This window comes from Rana temporaria, chromosome 1 (assembly GCF_905171775.1).
Source record: "Rana temporaria chromosome 1, aRanTem1.1, whole genome shotgun sequence".
NCBI classification, from domain to species: domain Eukaryota; kingdom Metazoa; phylum Chordata; class Amphibia; order Anura; family Ranidae; genus Rana; species Rana temporaria.
This window is the reverse complement of record NC_053489.1, coordinates 230,890,884-230,913,290: the sequence shown is the minus strand read 5'-3', so window position 1 is coordinate 230,913,290 and position 22,407 is coordinate 230,890,884. Positions and strand designations below refer to the sequence as shown.

Here is a 22,407-nt window from a genome sequence, read left to right as displayed (position 1 = left end):
AGAGACATTGAGTCAAATGCAAACATAACAGGGATTGGGTGGAAAACGAGAAGAGAACATAGTCCAGTAATAGAGGGTCCAAGTAGTGCGGAGGAGAGATGGGGGGGGGGAGGGTAGGGAAGGGGGAGATTGGAGGGGGAAGGAAGAAGGAGAGGGAAAAGGGCACCAGCAGAAGTGAGAAAGACGAGAGCAAAAGGTTATGTACATCTTGAAAACTACTATTTGACAGTACATTTTGGATGATGTAACCAAAGGCACCACATATGGAATATTTCACTTTTATTCTTTGTTTCACTTTAAGCAGTATTAAAATCGCTGCTACCGAAAAAAAAGAAAAAAATGCTGTTTTTTGCATTGATACATGTCCCCTGGGGCAGGACCCAGGTTCCCAAACAATTTTTATGACAATAACTTGCATATTGGCCTTTAAAATTAGCATTTTTTTATTTCATGTTTGTGTCCCATAGACCTTAACGGTGTTTGCGTGTTCGAACACATTTTTTGCCTGTTTGCATGTTCTCAACAATGTCACCAAAGGTCCTAACCCCTCTTGACCCCTATATCGCAGGGTCCGTTATAGAAAGAAAATGGGGAAAATGGGGGTTCAACCACAACGGAGAATCCGTAGATATGAACTCGACACAGGTGCCAGTAGGTTCTGAGTATTACCCCAGGCCCTAATGGTAGCTCTCATTGTTCATGTTAAAGTGATACTAAAGCTTTGTGTTATGTTTGTTATTAAAAAAAAAAAAAGTCATACTTACCTCCACTGTGCAGTTCGTTTTGCACAAAGTGGCCCCGATCCTCCTGTTCTGGGGTCCCATGGCGGCTGTCGCAGCTCCTCCCCGCAATAGCTAACCCCCTCTGGGAAGCTCTCTCCCGAGGGGGTTACATTGCGGGCACGCTCCTGTGTCGTACACTCGGCGTACATAGCCACCGAGTGTATGACTCGGCCCTGGTGGCCGCGTCCATTGGATTTGATTGACAGCAGCGGGAGCCAATGGCTGCGCTGCTATCAATCTATCCAATCAATGCCGAGACTCCATGGAGAAGACGACGAGGGGGACACGCACAGCAGGTGAACAGGCTCGAGTAAGTAAAACAGGGGGGCTGGGGCGCCCAGGTTTGCCAGGTGTTTTTTCACCTTAATGCATAGGATGCATTAAGGTGAAAAAACACAACCCCTTTAAGGGAAATTTGGCTCCAGGACCACGATGGACCAGGAGACGTTGACTTTTAAAAGGTGATGTTTGTATGAGTAAATAGATACCAAACATGTCGTGCTTTAAAATTGCTCACCCTCCTAGAATGGCGCCAAACTACAGTACTTAAAAAATCTCCATAGGCGATGCTTTAAACATTTTTTACAAGTTACTAGTTTACAGTTACAGATGAAGGTCTAGTGCTAGAAATGATTCCTCTCGCAATCGCAGTGATGCCTCACGTGTGGTTTGAATGCTGTTTACATATGCAGGCTCAACTAATGTTATGCGTTCGCTTCTGCATCTGTGCAAAAGTGGGTGGGGGCGCTTTAAAAAAAAAAAAATTATTTTCTTTTTACTTAATTTTTCCACTTTCCCTAATATTTTTTTAGTTTTTTGATCACCTTTTATCCCTTTTACAAGGCATGTAAAAATGCCTTGTAATATTATTATTTTTCATATCAGGCTTTCCAGCAAAAAAAGACAGTGTTTACATCTGCCAGAGCTGAAAGTAAAGGTCAAGATGTTGCTTCTGGCCTTTGAGGGTCATAGAGATGGCCAGGTCTATCTGGTCCACAGCCAGCTCTAGGGTAAACCGCCGGATTTATTCTCCAGCCCCCAATCGTACAGGAAAGACCAGAGAAGCACCGCCTTTAAATGCAATCAAGCGGCTAAACAATTAGATGGCTTTTACACTGTAGGGAATCGCTGGCTGAAATAAGATATCTGGATTAGGTCTGTAGCTGCAGGCATCATGGAAAAAAGGAGAAATGGCTGCACATCCAAAGTTTCCATAAAGTGCCTTTTATTGCAGACGGTCAAAATACATCAGGTGTTAGTCATGTAGACGCGTTTCACACATCTGATCTGTGCTTAATCATTTGGTACGTTTTTACGAGGGCGGGCCAGGGCTAGCACTCCTATTTGGTTCCAATGAAGGTATTGCATACACCTGGAGCAGCGGATTCCTTTCCTTTTTGGGTTGCTGCAGGCATCATTCAGCTATCTCCATTCAAAGTCAATGACATCATATGATGTCCACTCGGTGGTATTTGTAAAAAATAATAATAATTTCCTCCAACCACAGAAACAAAGTGGATATAGAAATTTCTGCCGCTGGGACGTTCTATTCTGACAGCAGCATCTGCCACTCTCACAATACAGTGATCAGCAGCTGGCTGAGGAAAATGTTCCCACTGTCCCTTCGACAGAAGTCAATCAAACAACTGTCAAGCTACATTTTGGTAGCCAGACACAACCAGGGCACTAATATTTTCAGAGGAGAGTCAGCACTGACAACCCCCATTCTGTTATGACAGGTAAGCCTTAAAGGAGAAGTCCAGCCTGAGCTTATTAGGCTGTGCATCTCTTCTGGGTCACAGGAGTGCAATTCGTTTTGCACTCCTGTGACCCGTTTTCAGCAGGAAGTGGTCTGAAGTCTGCTCTCCGATGATGTCACTGCCATCAGTCGGGACAGCACGTCATCGCGACTTCCAAGCCGGGATCTGCCAGCTGCCCTTATTGATGGCCGTTTCAGCGTCTCAGCGAGCCACGTAGACGGATGCTCCCCGCCCTCCATGGCTTAGCGCTTCAATGAGTGCTGAGAAGTAGAGCAGAAGCGATGCTGACTGACATTCAGCATCGCTCTGCTCGGGGAGGAGTGAGAACCGAGCCATTGGTGGTGTTCGGTGGCTCGGTTCTCAGTGCAGAGACGCCAGGGGACAGATGCAGCATTGGTCTGTTGCTCCTAAAGTATGATTAGAAAAACAGAAAAAGCCATACTTCTCTTTTAAATGCCAGGGTCAGGTGGCAGAAGTGATAGAGAGCAATAATTTGTGGTACTCATTAGAAGGCTGTGTTGCATCGATTCTTCTGGCCATTAGCTTAATTTACAGCATTTGAAGCTTTCTACAGACTCTGTAGCAACTCATCCAATGCAGCCTATGATGATCATGATACACTTGCCATTTTATAGCTGCTTATAGAACAGGGATAAGCAATTAGCGGACCTCCAGCTGTTGCCAAACTACAAGTCCCATCATGCCTCTGCCTCTGGGAGTCATGCTTGATGCTGTCAGTCTCGCTATGCCTCATGGGACTTGTAGTTTGGCAACATCTGGAGGTCCGCTAATTGCTTATCCCTGTTATAGAATATTGTGGCCAGAGACACATCACTAAAGAAAATATTCCAAGATTTATAGCCCATGAAAATCTCTGCTATACAGTGTTGCGTGCGTAAAATGTATGCACATTGTGCTGTGAATCAATACACACTTGCATCGATTCTATCAAACCATTTATAATAAGGAAGGATAGATCGATAGCGGATTGTGAATGTTAGCCTGAGATGGAAACATTGGTGACTGGTCAACATTGTAAAGTTTCTAAAGTGGGTCTTAAATTTTTTGAGACAATGTTGATAAATGGTTGTTGCTTTAAATAGATTGAATTTGAATTGGAAAAAAAACTGCATTTACAGGCATTTGAGCTTTAAAAGCTTGAAGAAGCGTGTGCTTTTTTTTTTGTGCTTTTTTGCACGTTTCTATGGAGCTTCTTCGAGATTTTTTGAGCATAAGCTTTTTTTCCACAAACCCTTCCCTCGCCTCCTCAGCTGATTTTTCCTGTTGTGTTTTTTTTTTTGTGCGTTTTTGAGCTTCGCTGGTCCTTTTTATGCTTTTTTCATGCATTTTTGGGCACTTGGCATCTTTTCTGCTCGAGCTGCAAGAGCCCTTAGAGTCTTTTCTGAATGCAGCTGTGCATCAGAATGACATGTGATTGACACTAGGGACACAATTTCTACTGTTGTGTTTTTAAGCGGAATTACACCCCCAAAATTGAACTTCCGTGGATTGGATTCTTTCTCTGAGAGGACTTAAAGTGGATGTAAAACCATTGGCTCCTGCTGCTGTCAATCAAAGTCAGTGAGCCAATGAGGAGGCAGAGGGGTCAGGGCTGGGCTGCAGCTCCATGTCTGAATGGACACACAGAGCAGCGGCTCGGCTCAGGTTTCCCCATAGCAAGCTGCTTGCAAGAGGAAGGGGAGGGGCCTGGAGCCTGTGCAAAACTACTGCACAGAGAAGGTAAATATTAGGCCTCATGCACACCGGACATTATAAATATGCCAGTAGCGTTGGCTGTAGAAAGCTGTAGCTGTTTTTAGTGATTTTGCGGTAGAGTTTTTTTAACTGTAGCATTTTTTTTTTTTTTTTAAGTGGAGGTTCACCCGGAAATAAAATTTTTTAACCTTGGATTCCTGCTCATTTTGTCTAGGGGAATCGGCTAGTTGTTTTAGAATCAAAGCTGTATTTACCGTTGTAGAGAGCGATCTTCTCCGCCGCTTCCGGGTATGGGCTGTGGGACTGGGCGTTCCTTTTTTGATTGACAGTCTTCCGACAGGCTTCCGGCGGTCGCATCCATCGCGTCACGATTTTCCGAAATTAGCCGAACGTCGGTGCGCAGGCGCAGTATAGAGCCGCACCGACGTTTGGCTTCTTTCGGCTACTCGTGACGTGATAGATGCGACCGTCGGAAGCCTGTCGGAAGACTGTCAATCAAGATAGGAACGCCCAGTCCCGAAGACCATACCCGGAAGCGGCGGAGAAGATCGCTCTCTACAACGGTAAGTACAGCTTCGATTTTAAAACAACTAGCCGATTCCCCTAGACAAAATGAGCATCAATCTAAGGGTAAACATTTTTTTATGGGTGATCTCCCGCTTTAAGCAAAACTATATACCCACAAGAGCTTATGGCACAAAAACACTGATAAATGCTGAATAGCCAAGTTTTTCAGCGTTTTTTAGCTTTTATCAGAGTTGGAGCGTTTTTTTCCAGCCAAAAAAACGCCCCAGACAAAAACTGCTGAGAACAGCCAATGTGTGAATAGGCACATAGGATAACATGCTGGGGAGTTTATTGGCTGCAGAAAAAAACATCTGAAGCCCAAAACAGCAGCTATAAAAATGTCCAGTGTGCATGAGGCCTAACATGTTATTTTGAAACAAAAAAAAAAGAGACTTTTTTGTGTCACTTTAGCCAAGGCTGGAAAAAGAAGATCTGCCTGGCACCTCAATCCTGAACAAACTGTATCATATTGTTTACTATACAAGATGAGGGAACATTGTACAAGTAGCATGTCTTAGGGCAAAGGGCGGAAGCTATAAGCCACATTCTAATTACTTTCTATCGAGAGATATTTAACCCCTAGTTGGCAACCCTTTCCCCTGAGATCAGTGCATTGCAAATGAGGCAATTGTTAACAAGGAGTTGATTCTCTTGCTAACAAGCAGTTAAAATCCAATTATAGCACCAGCCCCAAACTGCCCCTTTGATATCGTAGAGCAGCAAAATGATTAGCCCTGTAAACCATATTCAGTACTCGCCTTTTATTTATTTTATGTATTTACAGTAATGTAGAAGATGCACTGATTTGGCCTTTTCATCTATACTTGCTTTGCCCAGGTCTTTCTCTTTGGTAATGAATAAACACATCTTTGTGTGAAACGCGTCTACTGTTTGAATTGTTTGTAACACTTTGGAATGTTCGCCTATTAAATAAAGAATTTTGATGGATCTTGGAGTGCTGCCATTTCTTCAGTGTTGATCGTATGCGGAGGCGAACCGAGGCAGCCACCTGTGATATCCTTAGGCTTCCTGTCTCATCTGGAGCATCAAGTTATTTTGTTTGGATCTTTCTCTTTGTTGCCTGATTGCTGCAGGTGTTTGACCCTTTTTGGGCCTAGGGCTCTTTCACACGGAGCGGATCCGTATTGATCCGCCCCGTGTGTGTCCGTCTGCTCAGCGGGGATCATCCGTAAATCCCTGCTGAGCTGTCGGCGGACAGGGCGGTCCCCGCACACTGTGCAGAGACCGCCCTGTCTTTCCTCCGCTCTCCCCTATGGGGAATCGGATGAATACGGACCGTGTGTCCATATTCATCCGATCCGTTCCGCCAGACGGAAGAAAAATAGGGTTTTCTTCCGTCTGAAAAAGCGGATCTTTGCGGAGGCGGATCTTTACAGACGTTAGCGTTGCTCAATCCCATAGGGATGCATTGTGAGCCTGTAAACGGACTTGTCAAAAACGGACGCCCGTGTGAAAGGGCCCTTATAATTACTCTCCTTTTATATGTCTTGTAATGACATACAAGTTGGTGGGGGGAGAAGGCATTTATGAGACCAGAAAGGTGAAATACCGGAAGTAGTAAATGACAGCGATTTTTGGGCATCTGAGAAGATAAATGGTAGATGGTAGGTAAATAGTAGATGGACCAGAAAGATAATGAAAGCTGGGAAGACAAATGGCACATGGACTTGGAATGTAATAGTAGATAGACCAGGAAGGCAAGTATAACTTGGAAGGCAAATGGTAGATGGACCAGGTAGGTAAGTATAGCTGAAAAGATACATGGTAGATGAACCAGGTTGGCAAGTATAGCCTGGAAGGTAAATGGTAGTTGGAACAGGAAGGTAATTGGGCGATGGACCTGGAAGGTACATAAAGGCTGGAATGTAAGTAGTATATGGACTAGGAGGGAAAGTATTGCCCAGAAAGTAAATTGTAGAGTAGGAAGGTAAGTATAGCCTGGAAGGTAATTGGGTGATGGGCCTGGAAGGTACACATAGCCTGGAAGGTAAGTGGTAGATGGACTAGGAGGGTAAGGAGGGTAAGTATTGCCCAGAAAGTAAATGGTAGAGTAGGAAGGTAAGTATAGCCTGGAAGGTAAGTGGTAGATGGACTAGGAGGGTAAGTATTGCCCAGAAAGTAAATGATAGAGTAGGAAGGTAGTTGGACCAGAAAGGGAAGTATAGCTGGCAAGGTAAATGGTAGATGGACCTGGAAGGTATTTGGGCGATGGACCTGGAAGGTACACATAGCCTGGAAGGTAAGTGGTAGATGGACTATAAGAGGGTAAGTATTGCCCAGAAAGTAAATGGTAGATAGAGTAGGAAGGTAGTTGGACCAAGAAGGTAAGTATAGCTGGCAAGGTAGATGGACCTGGAAGGTAATTGGGCTGTGGACCTGAAAGGTAAATGGTAGATGCCCTTCTTTTAAAGTAGGGATCCTGAAACTACGGCCCTCCAGCTGTTGCAGAACTAAACATCCCATCAGGCATTGTATAATTCTGAAATTCAGACATCAATGGGCATTATGGGAATTGTAGTTCCTGAACAACTGGAGGGCCGTAGTTTGAAGACCCCTGTTTTAAAGGAATGCCCTTCTTTTGTAAGTGCCCCTGTGGTGTCGGTCACATTTAAAGAAATGTTTTAGCTGAGTTTTGCTTGAAGCTAATTTAACATGAAATGTGATCTATGAAACGGTTTCTTTAGAGACTCAATTGGTACTCGCCATAATGGGAAACCTCTCAGAAAGGGTTTGAGTGACAGTCAACGACATATCATTTATTTTTGGAATCCTCAGGAAATGGCTTATTCAGATATTGTCATGACCGTATGTAATTTAGCGGTTGTTTTGTAAACTCGAGTGTGATAATTAGCACATTCTTTTACACGATACTTCTGTCTTTGTAACCACTTTATTTTTCTTTAGGATGTTTCTTTTATTTAGGGCGTTGTTTGTCCAAGACAGCCACAGTTTAACATTACAGTGATTCTGAGGTGCGGCAAACACCAAGCACGGAGTGACCTGACTAGCTCGCATAGCTGTATCTGCCTACAGATAAGAGAAAACCGCCTACAAACAACGTATTAGCATTTTGTGCTATCTAACTTTTAAATTACTGCATCAACGAGTTTAATACAGTCGTAGACAAAGGATAGAATAATCCAAACTAGATTAAGATGATTTGCCGCACATTGATTTCACTGAGGCCATTCTTTTATCCTGATTAGGAGCAAAGGATATCCAGATTCCCTGCAATGAATTAGCACATAATAGGAGATTGACCCAGGCAGCAGATGCAAGTGGATAGCAGAGTGCTCCACTGTGATTTATAATACACGTCTTCTGTACGTAGTCTTACAATTACTTGATATTGCTGTTTCCTGCTGGAAACCGGTTAAAGTGACATGCAAGCTGAAAGGGCAGCCATTTTGTTAGCACTTAACCGCCCAATAATTATGTTTTTAGTAATAACTTCATCAACAGAATTCCTTCATTTTGGGTTTTAATGAAACTTACAGTTTCAGTGGAAGTAGAACTAAAGCAAAACCTTTTTTTTTTTTTTTTTTTTTTTTTTACTAGCATGAGCCCTCATTCATACTTGAGCATTTCCCAGCTTGTTTCCCTATGCCTGATTGCGCTCATCTTGGCCATGGAGCTTATTATATACACTTACATCCAAAATGTTTTCATACATTCAGCGGGACAGTAAGGTTAAGGAGAGCCAGCCAGGAATGACAAATCTCTACACCTAAGTCATCATCATAATGCAGCTTACCACTGGGGACCCATTCAGAATATTGCGCTGTGCATGTATAAAGTGCATGCTTTGCTGTGCGTTACACTGGATGCATGAAACTGGATGCCTTGTCACCTCAACACACCTAGCCAGCCCATCACAACACATTTTCATTTTTAGCTCATTGCAGTTTACGAATGTGAACTACATATGTCCATTTACATCTGCCTGCCCATAGATCCAAATTAAAAGCCAAGGTGAAAGGGTCCTTGTCATGGACCTTGGAATGCTGAAGGGTTTGAATCTGTTACATAGTGGGGGATCTTCTGCCCTGTCTTAAGGCTAACCCCCCCCCTCCTCCAGACGGCTCCATGGTCTGGAGGAAAAAGCATTGTTCTGTGTTTGGCTGTTTGTGTACTTTGATTGCCCCCTGGGGCTTCTGTCTCATTACACATAGCAGTCCTCCTATTCAAGCTATCGGACCAATCCCTGTTGACCCTGTTTCAAGTCCTCATTTGCATGGCTAAGAGGACCTAATTGAGAACTACAATGTACTTTACAATTGACCAATAGGAAAGCGGTTGTTGGGGGTGGGGTGTTCAAACTGCTGTATAAAAGTGTATTGTGTGCATCCAATAAAAGAGTTTTCCTGTTTGAACTTACATACAGCCTGCCTGGTGTTTGTTCTGATGGATTTCGAACGGCACATAGCTGTAGTTTGAATCCCGGAGCCTTGGATGACGAACCATCAGACGTTGCGATCTGCAATCTGATTCAATAACAGCAGAGGAGTGTCGGGAGAGTGGAACCGAGCGAACAAGGGTCTCGTTACGGTCCTTAACATTTGTATTTTCTTATTTTTGCATTATAGTGCATCACAACAGTGTTCAATGTAGGTCTTTTGCTGATACAGCCCCTTATTTTACCCAGGTCATTTCCGAGACCAGAAAAGCACATTATTTGTCAATACACTGAAAAATCTAGCATTTATATGGTGGTAAGGTCAGAGAAAGGTAGTAGAAGAGGCACCTGTCTTGGATGCATTAGCATGGGGCTACGCCTAAATCTTGACCTACCTACAAGCTGTAATTGTCTTTGGGCTGCAGTGTGGGGCCAATCAAGACCTTGTAAATGCATCTAGTATCACTACTAGTTATCAAACATACTGTTACAGAAATAAGATAATGGCGCTGCAAATGAGTGCTGTACTGGGTTTAGCAATGTGGGATCATACTGGTGCCACTAAGGCCATTGGAAGAGGATATTATATTAGCAGGGATGCAATGCACCGCCAGACTAGTGTTTTTCCTCTTTTCCAGTGGCTAGAAAACTGGCGGCTTGCACTGAGTACAGACTGCATCGTGTGTGGCTGTGTATGGGGACTCGGCCAACACTCACTCTGCCAGACTCTCTGGAATTTCTCAGACAGTAAATGAATTAACTGTTGGAATTGGATCAGCAAAAGAGTTGAAACTCAACATACAGGAGTCAACCAGTTAAGCCAATTCCACACTGCTTGCTGGCCTAATTCATCCTAGGTGACTCCACTCCGCATGTTGTTCATGCAATTTGGCCGACTGGGTCTGGTTGCGTTATGGCAAACGGCTTGTATTACTAAGTGAGCCCTCTGAAATAAGTAGTAGTAAAGAAAGCCAAGAGCCAAGTATTGCTTTCAGCAGAATAATGGCCTCACCTGTTGTGTGTGTGTGTGTGTGTGTGTATATATATATATATATATATATATATATATATATATATAATATAATTTATTGCAGAATTGCTTATTTAATAAAAAATGTGCAATAATGTATACTTGTAGAAGTGTCTTCCAGTAGCTACATATATATTTTTCCTTTGTGGTGTTCAGCTGCAGCAAACTTTATGACCTTGTTGATTTGTTCTAGCTGTCCGATTCATTGCTCCTGTGCTTTCTCTGTTCTCTACAAAAAAGGGACATGCATGGCACTGCTATAGATTAACCTAGATCCTCCCTGTGTCCCCTTGCGGCTTCCATTTTGTGTTTTCACTTCCCTATGCTTAGTCTCTGTCACTAGCAAGATGCAAAGATGCTGAAAAGAACTAGGTGGGATAGTGGGTAGCAAGTTAATGCAGTAGTAAGGTCCACTTTTGAACTGTAATAAGGCTTACCTGTAGGTATAGTGAATATCTTCTAAACTTGCACTGTTTAGGATATTTTCGCACATGCCAGTGACATCACCGGCGCATGTGCTCTAGAGGGGCGGCATACCCATGCTTTACCTTCAGAGCTCTGTGTCGGGGGCATGACTCCTGCATGCATAACCTATCGACGATGACTTATGTCATTGTGGCTCGGCCATTCATACAGCTGGAGCCAGCGAACTCGAAAGGAAGACCGAGTGAAGATGAAAGCCCTGTCAGCCGTGACCAAGCGCCACTGGCTTCATACTAATGTACAGTGCCTTAAAATATTTCATGCCCCTTGAAATTTTGCACATTATCATGTTCCAACCAAAAACGCCTATGTATTTTATTGTGATTTTATGTGATAGACCAACACGAAGTGGCACATAATTGTGAAGTGGAGGGAAGATCATGTCTGTTGAGCTGTGTGGATTCATATAGATAGATGCAGGGGCACATACACTGTTTACACTATACATGTGTAGTGCTGTGTTGCAAAAAAAAAAATGCAGCATGTATGTTTTTTGTTTTGTTTTTTTATGTAGTACTATTTACGTCACCACACGGCAGTGCTTAAATTTACTGAAGCATTATTTTGTGACACCTCAATACATTTTTAAATGTAAGCAAACTGTGCGATGTGTTGTAACAGTGCATTACATCGCCCCTGTTCAACATACAGTAGATCAGCGTGTATGCATTTTAGGAGCAGGCTGGTGTAAATGAGCCCTTAGAGGTCAAAGACTGTAAACATTGCAATTCATAATTGGATGTTGGGGAGCACACCTTTATCAAAATGAAATGAGGGAATATTGTTGCTGAGTCTATGCATTGAGTCAAAGTTTCTCTTTAAAACAACATTCGGATTTTTTTGAACCATGTGTAAGCATTGCAATCATACTTTTTTTTTTTTTTTTTTGTTTTAATGGCTTGTCTAACAATACCTGTAGGTTGATAAAAATTGGACTTCAAAGTGGTATTAATCCAGAAAGCAAACATTTAGGGACGCAGTTCCATACAGTTTCATGTGTATTTTTTCTGCACTAAAAATGCATGCACAGTGTTTTCCATCTATTCCAATGGCTCTAGTTCACACCATGCAGTCAGTTTCCAGTGCAGAAACTGACCGGAAACTGACTGCATGGTGTGAACTAGAGCCATTGGAATGCATGGAACACGCTGTGCATGCATTTTGTGCAGAAAAAAAGCACACAGACCTGAACGGAACTGCGTCTGGTGTGAACTAGCCCTTGCTACATTTGCAGCTTAGCAATTTTTAGATGTGGTGGCTGTATTTGTTTTCTTTTTTAGGCTTGTATTAATTTATTATCACCTGGTGATCCAGCCGGTAGGTATGTTGTCTTTCTACAAGCTCTCTTGTAGATGTAGAACAAGATAAACCATTTAACGCTGACAAGGGTGCCAACATTAATCTTTTTTTTTTTTTTTTTTTTGGTAAAGCTTTTAAAAAAAAAAAAAAAAAAATAATAATAATTGTTTACTGCAACTGCTTATAAAGTATTAGATGGTGTTTGGCTTCAATTCGTTATGTCCCGTACACACGACCGTTTTTAATGTCATGGAAAAAACAACGTTTTTCTCAACGTGATTCTTGTCAAGCCTGCCTTGCATACACACAATCGTGAAAAAAAAATGCTCGAGCAAAGCGCGGTGACGTACAACACATACAACGGCACTATAAAGGGGAAGTTCCATTCAATTGGTGACACCCTTTGGGCTGATTATTCAAATTTCCCTTCTCATAACCTGCTTCTGAGCATGCACGTTTTTTTTCCCCGTTGTTAAAGCCTACACATGACTGTTTTTCAGGACGTGAAAAACGACGTAGTGAAAAAAACAAGAAAAAATAAAGCATGTTCTAAATTTTTAATGCCCATTTTTCAAGTCGAGAAAAATGCTCTGGAGCCCACACACGGTTGTTTTTAATGACCAATTAAAAAAATTGCATTTTTCTCGTGATGAATAAAGGTCGTGTGTACGCGGCAATAGTGTATTAAAATATTCTAGTCTATCTAATGCCCTGTACACACAAGCGGAATTTCTGTTGGGGAAAAAAAATAATAATTTTCTGACGGAATTCCGCTCAAGCTTGGCTTGCATACACACGGTCACACAAATGTTCTCTGAACTTTTGAGCCTTAAGAACGCTGTAACGTACAACACTATGAGGTGAGAAAAAGAAGTTCAATGCTTCCGAGAATGCGTCGAATTGTTTCCAAGCATGCATGTTTTTTTCCCCGTCGTAATTCCATACAGATGAACAGATTTTCTGATAGGAATTTTTTCCGTCTGACATTTTTGCTCTTAAACTTTTGCTAGTGGAAATTCCGACAGCAAAAGTCTGGAGCATACACACGGTCAGAATTTTCAATGAAAAGCTCACATGAGACTTTTGCTGGCAGAAATTCTGCTTGTGTGTATGGGGCATTACACTCCTCTCCTCCCCCAGACTATCAATGCTGCTGTCCAAAGGTGTCTCTGTTGCTCATTTGTCCAGACAGGGGACTGTTGGTCAGTTCAATAGAACACAGCCAACATTCAGCACGTGTGTACTGGAGTCTGCCCGACAGAATCCAACTCCTGATTAGCGATTTCAGCCAATGACCGGAGTGTTCTGGTGGGGGGGGGGCTTTCTCCCTGTCAGAGCACAATGGCACAGCAGGGGAGGTCCGACCTGAGCTGTTAGAAAAATAAATAAAAAATAAACTAGTAGTGTGCACAGTGCTTAATACAGGAGGAGTGTTTCTGGGTTACTGGCCGGATCTCCAGGTGAAAACGGAGAGGAAAATGCCTAAAAAAAAAAAAAAAAAAAAAGGCCACCACATCTAATAATTGATCAGCTATGATATGTTACATTTTTAGTGGTTTTGTGTTTTTAGTACCGCCTTAAATTTAAAACCAACATGTTAACTTAAAATCCAAGGTACTCAAAAAAACAACAACAATATGATACTAAGCATTAAACAGGTTAGAAAAATACATCATTGTATCAGATGGAGTGCATTGTACTTTGTATGTGGAAGCTAGAAGAGGAAGCACTGGTTGAAACACATTCGGAAACTTGAGAAACTAGTTGGCTTAGTGACTTGTTTCCACTTCTGATTCTGTGCTTCTGTCAAATGTATAATTAGGCTTTGTCCACATCAATGTTCTTTTATTTATTTTGGGGGGTGGAGTTTAATCCATTTTCCAATTATGCCTCACTTCAGTTAAGTTAGTAGCATAGGCGTGCGCACGGGGTGTGCCGGGGCACACCCTAATGCCCAGGCACACCCCAGGGCTTTTTTGCTGGCAGGATCTCCATTCTGGCACCTCTGCTGATGGACAATAGGAACGCTGTGACTATGCGAGTGGAACTGTTTTTTGTTTGGCTGTATAACTACTGTGGGTGCACACTGTCTGCAGCCACTGACCGCGGAGTGAGCAGGCAAGCAGCCGCATTTTCCGATGCTACTTCTATAGTTCCGGCTACTGCATCCCTGACAGTTGAATATCACTGTGTAGCGCTACCCCCCCAGGAGCCGCTGATTTGTTATTGGGATCGGCATATTGAGTTACCTTAATGTGGCGTATGGGTGCGGTTGGAGAACAAAGCAGTGAGCGAAGGTCCAGACAGTGAATAAAGGGTTTTCCAATGCTTTATTTCCAGGCCAAACACGGCCAACATCAACATCAATTGGGAATAGCAGGTTGATGAAGAAAAGGGAGAACCTTGCAGTGTCAGGCCCGGATATTGATTGAGCAGTACTTGTTCAATAGAGTACCAAATTGTTATTCGTCACCACTCTAGCTGAGTGGGTAAAGTGCCCCTGGACAGACCCCTCTCACAAGCCTGGCAGCCGAAGTGTCACTTTTGCTGGGAGGAACAGATCTCTCTCACAGACCTGACTCTAGGGCCTCTGCCACAGGCCAATTACTTTAGGTGAGCTAGATGGATAAATGGAGCGAATCCTCCCAGTTTTAGCATAGGTCACCAGATGACAGCAAACGTACCTGTCAACATTCTGGTCACCAGATCCCTGATTGGTTCGTTCAAGCCCTGTTGGACAACCTGCCTCCGAGTTCTCCTCAAGCCGACCCCCCAATCGAACGGCGCCCAGCCTGGGATCCTTTCAATAGAACTGGGGACCCAGTAAGTCACTGGAGTCCCCTTTTACCCCCGGATGAGGGTTTGTGTAGACTGCAATTCTGGCCTGGTGGGCCTCGCTGGCGGGGTCCATGGATGCGCGCACCCTGAAGGTGGATGCCGCACCTGGAACCGGGACCCGGTGAAACTTGGTTAGCACGTGACACCTTTTACAGATATACCCCTCCCCAGCATGCCTTGCGAGGGAGAAACTTCTCTAATTGGCTGCTGGGGAAAGTTGCTCTGCCAGAACCCCTCTGGTGCCAACTGCTGGGCAGGGATGGTATTGCATCCCTGGAGCACAGACTGACCCAGTGGACGTTTCTGGAGTGACAGAAGTCCCAATTTTAGCAAATTGTGAATGGGAGCAAAATAGCTCTCTCATTCCCCACTAACTATAGCGTAGTGCCCATACTGAAAGTAAGGGGGGGATATATATATATATATATATATATATATATATATATATATATATATATATATATATATATATATATATATATATATATATATATTACACACTTTTAAAAAAAAAATTAAATATTAGCACAGTCTTCCTGATGTTCAAATATGGCTTAATAATTTAAAGTGGCTCTAAAGACCTTTTATCCAAATGCATTAAGTTAAAAGAAGAAAGAAATCTGTGTGCAGCAGCTCCCCTCAACACCCATAATACTTACCTGAGCCCATCTAGATCCAGCGATTGTTGCAAGCGAGACTCGGCTGTCCGATACTATCCCTCCTAATTGCCTGAGACACAGAGCGGACGCTATTGGCTCCCGCTGCTGTCAAAGTCAGTGAGCAAATAAGGAGAGAGAAGGGGCGATGCCAAACAAGAGCTCTGTGTCTGAATGGACACAGAGCTGCGGCTCAGGTCGGCTGCCCCCATAGCAAGCTGCTTGCTGTGAGGGGCACTCGGCAGGAGGGGGGGGCCTGGAACACTGGTGGGGGACCCGAGAAGAGGAGGACCTGGGCTGCTCTGTGCAAAACCACTGCACAGAGCAGGTAAAAGATCATTTTATAGTGTTTTTTCTTGATATACATTCAAGTGGATTTATCATAAGATATAGTATGTTCAGTCATGATCAGGGTCATCATCTACTTCCTACACCAACGATGCTGGTTTAGATATCGTTTAGATATTGTGTAACTCTTGGTGCCTGTGCAGTCTGTTTTGTATTGATAATGTCTGTCACAGATCGGCCTATCACCTCTTGAATTGTTACTTTGTTGCCGTCTGACACTCGGGGAAAGGAGACAGAAGACGACATCACGTCCTGACAAAGTTACTTGTCTTGACCTCCACTTTTTGGAAAATTGATGTCATTGCTGTGTATTAAGACTTGTCAGAATTTTGTTTATGCAGATTTTTAAAATTACTGAAAGGTCTTCTGTAAGAAACATTGTGCTTCTACCTGGACGTGGAAGTTTTGTGCAAAGAAATGTCTCTAAAGCGGACATTACAATGTCAGATTTATTTCATTCAGGCTGGGTTCACACTTATGCAAATCGGATGCGAGATTGTGACTGGCTCTCTAAAGAGTTGGTTCACACATCTCCGGGGCGGCTGTGCAGCGCACTGCAGAAGGGTCCTGTGCATCTTTGGATCTGTTTCAGGTCTGAATTAATTCAAAAAATTTGGACCTGATTCCTCCCTGAAACAGAAAACAGAGCCGCTTCCATTTTAAAGGGGAACCCATCCTGAATGAAAAAAAATAACAGATTCCTTCATCCAGGCTAACGGCGTAGATGTGCGAATTCCCCTGCTGGGCTATTGTATCCTGACAGTCGCTGTCGGCCGAACAGCAGCTGCATTTGATTGGTGCAACGGCTGTTTAGCCCTGAATTGATCAATAGGATCCTTTTGATAAAAGTTGATTGCGCAGATTTGGCTGGGCCACCCACTGAGTAAATTTCAGAAGGTTCATTCATTAGACAATTAAGTTCTGAAAATTGATTCACTTTTGTTGTGAAAGGAGAAAAAGAAAAGCAAAACGCAAACCTCATATATGTATGTATGTGTGTGTGTGTGTGTGTGTGTGTGTGTGTGTATATATATGTATGTGTGTGTGTGTGTGTGTGTGTGTGTGTATATATGTGTGTGTGTGTGTGTGTGTGTGTGTGTGTGTGTATATATATGTATGTGTGTGTGTGTGTGTGTGTGTGTGTGTATGTATGTATGTGTGTGTGTGTGTGTGTGTATGTATGTGTGTATGTATGTATGTATATATATATATATATATATATATATATATATATATATATATATATATATATATATATATATATATATATATATATATATATATATATATATATATATATATAATTAGTGTGTGTATATGTGTGTGTGTGTGTATATATGTATATGTATATATATATATATATATATATATATATATATATATATATATGTGTTATATATAATATTTATTTATTTAATATTCCTGCACTTTCATGGAAACTTGATACATGCATCTCTTGGGTTCTAAGTGGGAGAGCCTGCCTGCTACAGTAAAGTGATCATTCTCAGTGTTGTAAAGAGAGAAAATTGCTAGGCAAAGCAATGAGCCAACCACATAAGAAAAAAAAAATTAAATTTCTGTGGGAATTTGCATATGAAATGTTTCCTTTTATCCATATTGGATGCATTCTGTACGGTTTCAATTTTTGTTCGGTTTATATAATTATAGCTAGCTGCAAACTGAGAAGGAAAGGTACATTTTACCATCATTAAATGACAAAAGTAACAGTTATGTTTTTAATATAAAGCACAGAGTTCTTACATGAATGCAGTTATTACCAGTGTCCCACATGAACATGAATTTCCTATATCAAGCCATGAAGTTTCCCAGTGTTACCGTATTTCCTTTTAACTACAGAATTAGAAATGCTCCCACCCCGGAGAAACATTTCTGGTAGCTTGGTTGTAATAAAGAGAAAATTCTCGAGATGCCCCATTTACATTTCTGCATTCCTTTTTTTTTTTTATTTTTTTTTTTTTACGCCCATTTTTTTTTTTTTGTGCATTGATAAATATTTCATGTGTTTTTTAAGTTTGTTTTGTGCATTAAAATGCTTGAAAAAATATAACCTAAAGCATAAACACTGCAATGCGTGCAATATGTTCAACAATGCTTGTTAAACATTCATTAAAAAAGAAAAAGTGGCCTGTTTCAGATACCGTATGTCTGTTTCACAAACATTTTTGCCTGGAGCCTGGGAGTTTCTGTGCTAATTGCATATCAGAAAATAGAATGTAAGCTGTAAAAAAGATAAGGCATGTAAAATATAAATGTGGTTATTTTCTTACCTGCAGGTTTGCTAATCACTGTTGCTTATTTATTTTCAGCATTCGAAGTGTGATGCAAAAGTATTTAGAAGAAAGAGGTGAATTGACCTTTGACAAGATATTCAACCAGAAAATAGGTGAGCCATGTATGCTGTCATATTTCTAATCATGTACAAAAGTGGCCCGTTTTATACCCTGGTAATATTTTGAATGGTATATTTTTTTTTAAATGCTTTTAGAGACAAATTCTGGCATTACTATGACTTTAAGTAGTTGGGTTGGGCCAAGCTACAAAAGTATGCAGTATGTGGCGCTGTGTTCCAGCAGCAGTACGGGCAACTTCTGTCTGATGCTGGAACTACTAGATAGTCTGCCTGAATGCATCTCTGCTAGTCAAGAGAAGCCTTGTATTTTGTTTTCCCAATGAATACAAGGCTTCCTCTGATTGGCCACCATGGAAATCGTGATGTCATCAGTCCACCTCGGCCATTAAGAGGAAGATTTGTATTCATATAATTTCCATAAGGATATGTAATTGCTAAAATCACAGAAATGCTTTTAGGGTATATTACAGTTCATATCAATTGGAAATCTAAGGGGACACAGGCTGAATACCAAGGTATTTGTTATCTTTCCAGTAGTTGAGTACACCTCACCCTTCCAGTGTACTTTTCAATACGTATACCTGTATGCATACACGGTTACTCTGCACTACTGCTAGCTACTTGTATTCAGTGTTGCCAACCTCCTGCAGCATTTTTTACTGACAAAACATGGACAATTTACTGACAGCAATTTATTTTACTGACAAACTGAAAATTGGCAGAACTCCTATTAAAAACAAAGACAATCAATATTTAAATGGTATAAACACAATATAGAAACACTAACAATACCCATAAGGCCTCTTTCACATGTACGGATCCCGTGAGGATCCGTACATGTGTATCCGCTTGCTCAGCGGGGATCGCTCTGTTGATCCCCGCTGAGCCGGCAGATGACCGGGCAGTCCCTGCACGCTGTGCAGGGACCGCCCTGTCTTTTCTCCGCTCTCCCCTATGGGGGGATCGGATTAACACGGACCGTCTGTCTGTGTTCACCAGATCCACTCTGCAGACGGATGGAAAAATAGGGTTTTCCTCCGTCTGCAGAATCGGAGGATTGCGGACACTGATGAGATCGGGTGTCGGCGGATCCGCTGACACCCGGATGTTCATCCGCTGACACTCGCGATCTCATAGGGATTAATGTATGTCCCTTTTTCATCCGTAAACGGATGTATTAAAAAGCGGACATATGGTCCGCAGGTGTGAAAGGGGCCTAAGAAGTAATTTTGTCTGGTTTACACTTAAAAAGTTAACACAAGGCAACAGATTCACAGCCCCTGATATTTACAAGCGTTTGTAATTTTTTTTACAAACTGTCCATACATTTACTGACAGTTGGCAGCTCTGCTTGTATTCCTATTACAATATGGAACCAACTATATGGGTAGGTATGTGAGACTGATGGGAATTATTAATAGGGTTAGCTTTATGAAAAGGGACACAAATAAATCTAGAGCATTTTTTTAGCTGTCATCTGAAGCTATTTTATGCTTTCTGCCTATAATTTCTGGGAAAATTAAAATAAGGAATTTGGATGGTATTGGCAACCGCTTTGCCTGTACATCATTTTTCTTTGCCACACTTTTTATACATTCCTATATAACCATTTAGTAATCTCGGTATTAAAAAAAAAAGTATATTATAGTTTGGCAGTCACCTAACCGGCCTCATTGTTCAAGCAAGGCTAAGTACTGTGCTTTTTGGAACTTCACGCTAAATTTAAAGCGCATTCCATGACAGGGAATTGGCACTTCCTAATCCCAAATTTGTAAGGCACTTTTTCTAAGACTGGATTTGGAAGAACGCTTTCCCTTAAATTTAACTAGGAAATGTAAAACAACTACTAAAAATTAAATACTTATTTTACCGACTGATTTACACAATGCAGCATGTTGTGGTTTCCATTCTGCACCTTCATTGGAAAAAATCCCATTGGCTCATACGTCACGACAGGACATATGAGCCAAGGGGGAGCAGGTATTGAACATATCTAAAAGTGTCGTTTAACCTACAACTTTATGGAATTCTTACACATGGCCTGCTGGAAATTTATGTATATAACATCTTGTTTTTATAGGCTGCCTGGTAGACCATAAGCTTAATAACAGCATGCAATGCCAAGCTGTGGTTTCCAAAGTGAGCAAAATCCTTTTTTTTTTTTTTGTATTCAGAGAGGTATAGAATCCAGAGCGAGAGAGAATTTTGCCCCTGTACAAATCATTAGTAAGACCTCATCTGGAATATGCAGTTCAGTTTTGGCCACCAATTCTCTAAAAGGATATCTGGGAACTGAAGAAAGTGCAAAGAAGGGCAACCAAACTGATGAGAGGCATGGAGGAACTCTGCTATGAGGAAATATTAGAGGAACTGAATTTATTCTCTTGAGAAGAGGAGATTAAGGGTGATATGATTGACATGTAGAAATTCATAAGTGGTCCATATAGTGAACTTTGTGATGATCTTATAGTGAATAACTCAACACCGAGAACAAGGGGTAACTCTCTACGTCTAGAGGAATAGAGATTTCATCTCCAAATGTAGAAAGGTTTCTTCACAGTAAGAGCTGTGAAAATGTGGAATAGACTCCCTCCAGAGGTGGTTCTGGCCAGCTCAGTAGATTGCGTTTAAAAGAGGCCTAGATTATTATTATAATATAACTGGATACTGACATTTATAGGTAAGGTTGGTCCAGGGAATATCCTATTTGCCTCTAGGGGGGTCAGGAAGGATTTTTTTTTCCCCTGCTGGAGAAAATTGGAGCATGCTCTGCTGTTTTTTTTTTTTATTTGCCTTTCTCTGGATCAACTGTGGGTATAGGATTGTGTCTATGGTATTGTATTTTTTTTTTTTTAATATATGGACTTTTTTTCCAACCAGACTAACTATGTAACTATATTATATATATATATATATATATATATATATATATATATATATATATATATATATATATATATATATATATATATATATATATATATATATATTTTTTTTTTGTTTAAACCTTATAGTAACATGGCCACTTTACCTGCTATATTCTATAAATTTAATTTTAATGGCCACATTTATTTTTGTTGGTTGTTATTTGTAACGACACGCCGTGTATGAAAGGGGTTAAAGTCGTTTAGGATATTCCATTTCCGAACACAAGGCAACTACCAGACAATCCAACCAGCCGAATAATTCTCCCCTAAATATGAGGCAAAGCTCTGTGTTGAGGTTCAAGCAGGAATCACATTCTTTATTGAAAGACTACAGGCTTATATACAGTAAAAGAGAAGGTGCATACATATCCTGCTCATATTAAATACACCTGTGACCAGACCTTTAGGCTAGACTTGCCGTCTTGTAGCTCAGAAGACACAATCAACATTATCACCAATCAACAGAACTCCTTCAAACAATTACAGGGTCAATTGGCACAAGCCACAATGAAAGACTCTTAGACGTTATTCTAGATGCATTTACATTATAACAGACAGACAGGTGGCTGGAGGTGATATTAGCATCTCCTTACAGTATATGTCCCAACAGTATGAATGAGTCACTATTTCTAATATGGCATATATCCTGGGAGATATTGTGGATAAATATTACTGTCCCATTTTAAAGCGGGAGTTCCGCGGGAAAACGTTTTTTTTTAAAGACGTTTTTGTAAAGCTGATGGTACAACGAAAATTGTACTCACCAGTCTCCTAGTCGCAGCCGCTACCAGGACGATTTCCCCCAAAAGTAGATTTTATAAAAATTGATGATGGACATTGCCATCTTAACTGCTGGCACTCTGAATCCCTCCTGTATTATCTTCCGGGATGCGGTGTCTCCTGAGAATCCCAGGTGACGCGCTGTGTTTGAAATCCCGCGATATCTTGCAGGTCACGTGACTAGTCACAGCGGGGAGTGTCCTTTTCAGGACGCTGCCGGCCGTTGTCCTAGCAACTATGCAGTGTGATGGCGAGCCGCGCCGTCAACACTGCACAGTTGCTAGGACAGCGGCCGGCAGCGTCCTGAAAAGGACACTCCCCGCTGTGACTAGCCAGACTAGTCACGTGACCCGCGGGATTTCAAGCACAGCGCGTCTCCTGGGATTCTCAGGACTCACTCCCAGGAGACATAGCGCTGATCAGGGATTTTTCC

At 41.7% G+C, this 22,407-nt stretch overlaps 1 protein-coding gene across 2 annotated transcripts in view; it reads left to right on the top strand.

The window, feature by feature from the left end:
• Positions 1–22,407, top strand: part of GRK3 (G protein-coupled receptor kinase 3) — a 403,808-nt gene that overhangs the window by 112,663 nt on the left and 268,738 nt on the right. For both annotated transcript variants that reach the window (XM_040351350.1, XM_040351342.1), the window contains exon 2: positions 18,224–18,300. In XM_040351350.1, the coding sequence (XP_040207284.1) occupies positions 18,237–18,300 (64 nt within the window). In that variant the 5' untranslated portion in view covers positions 18,224–18,236. The remainder of the gene's footprint in view (positions 1–18,223; positions 18,301–22,407) is intronic.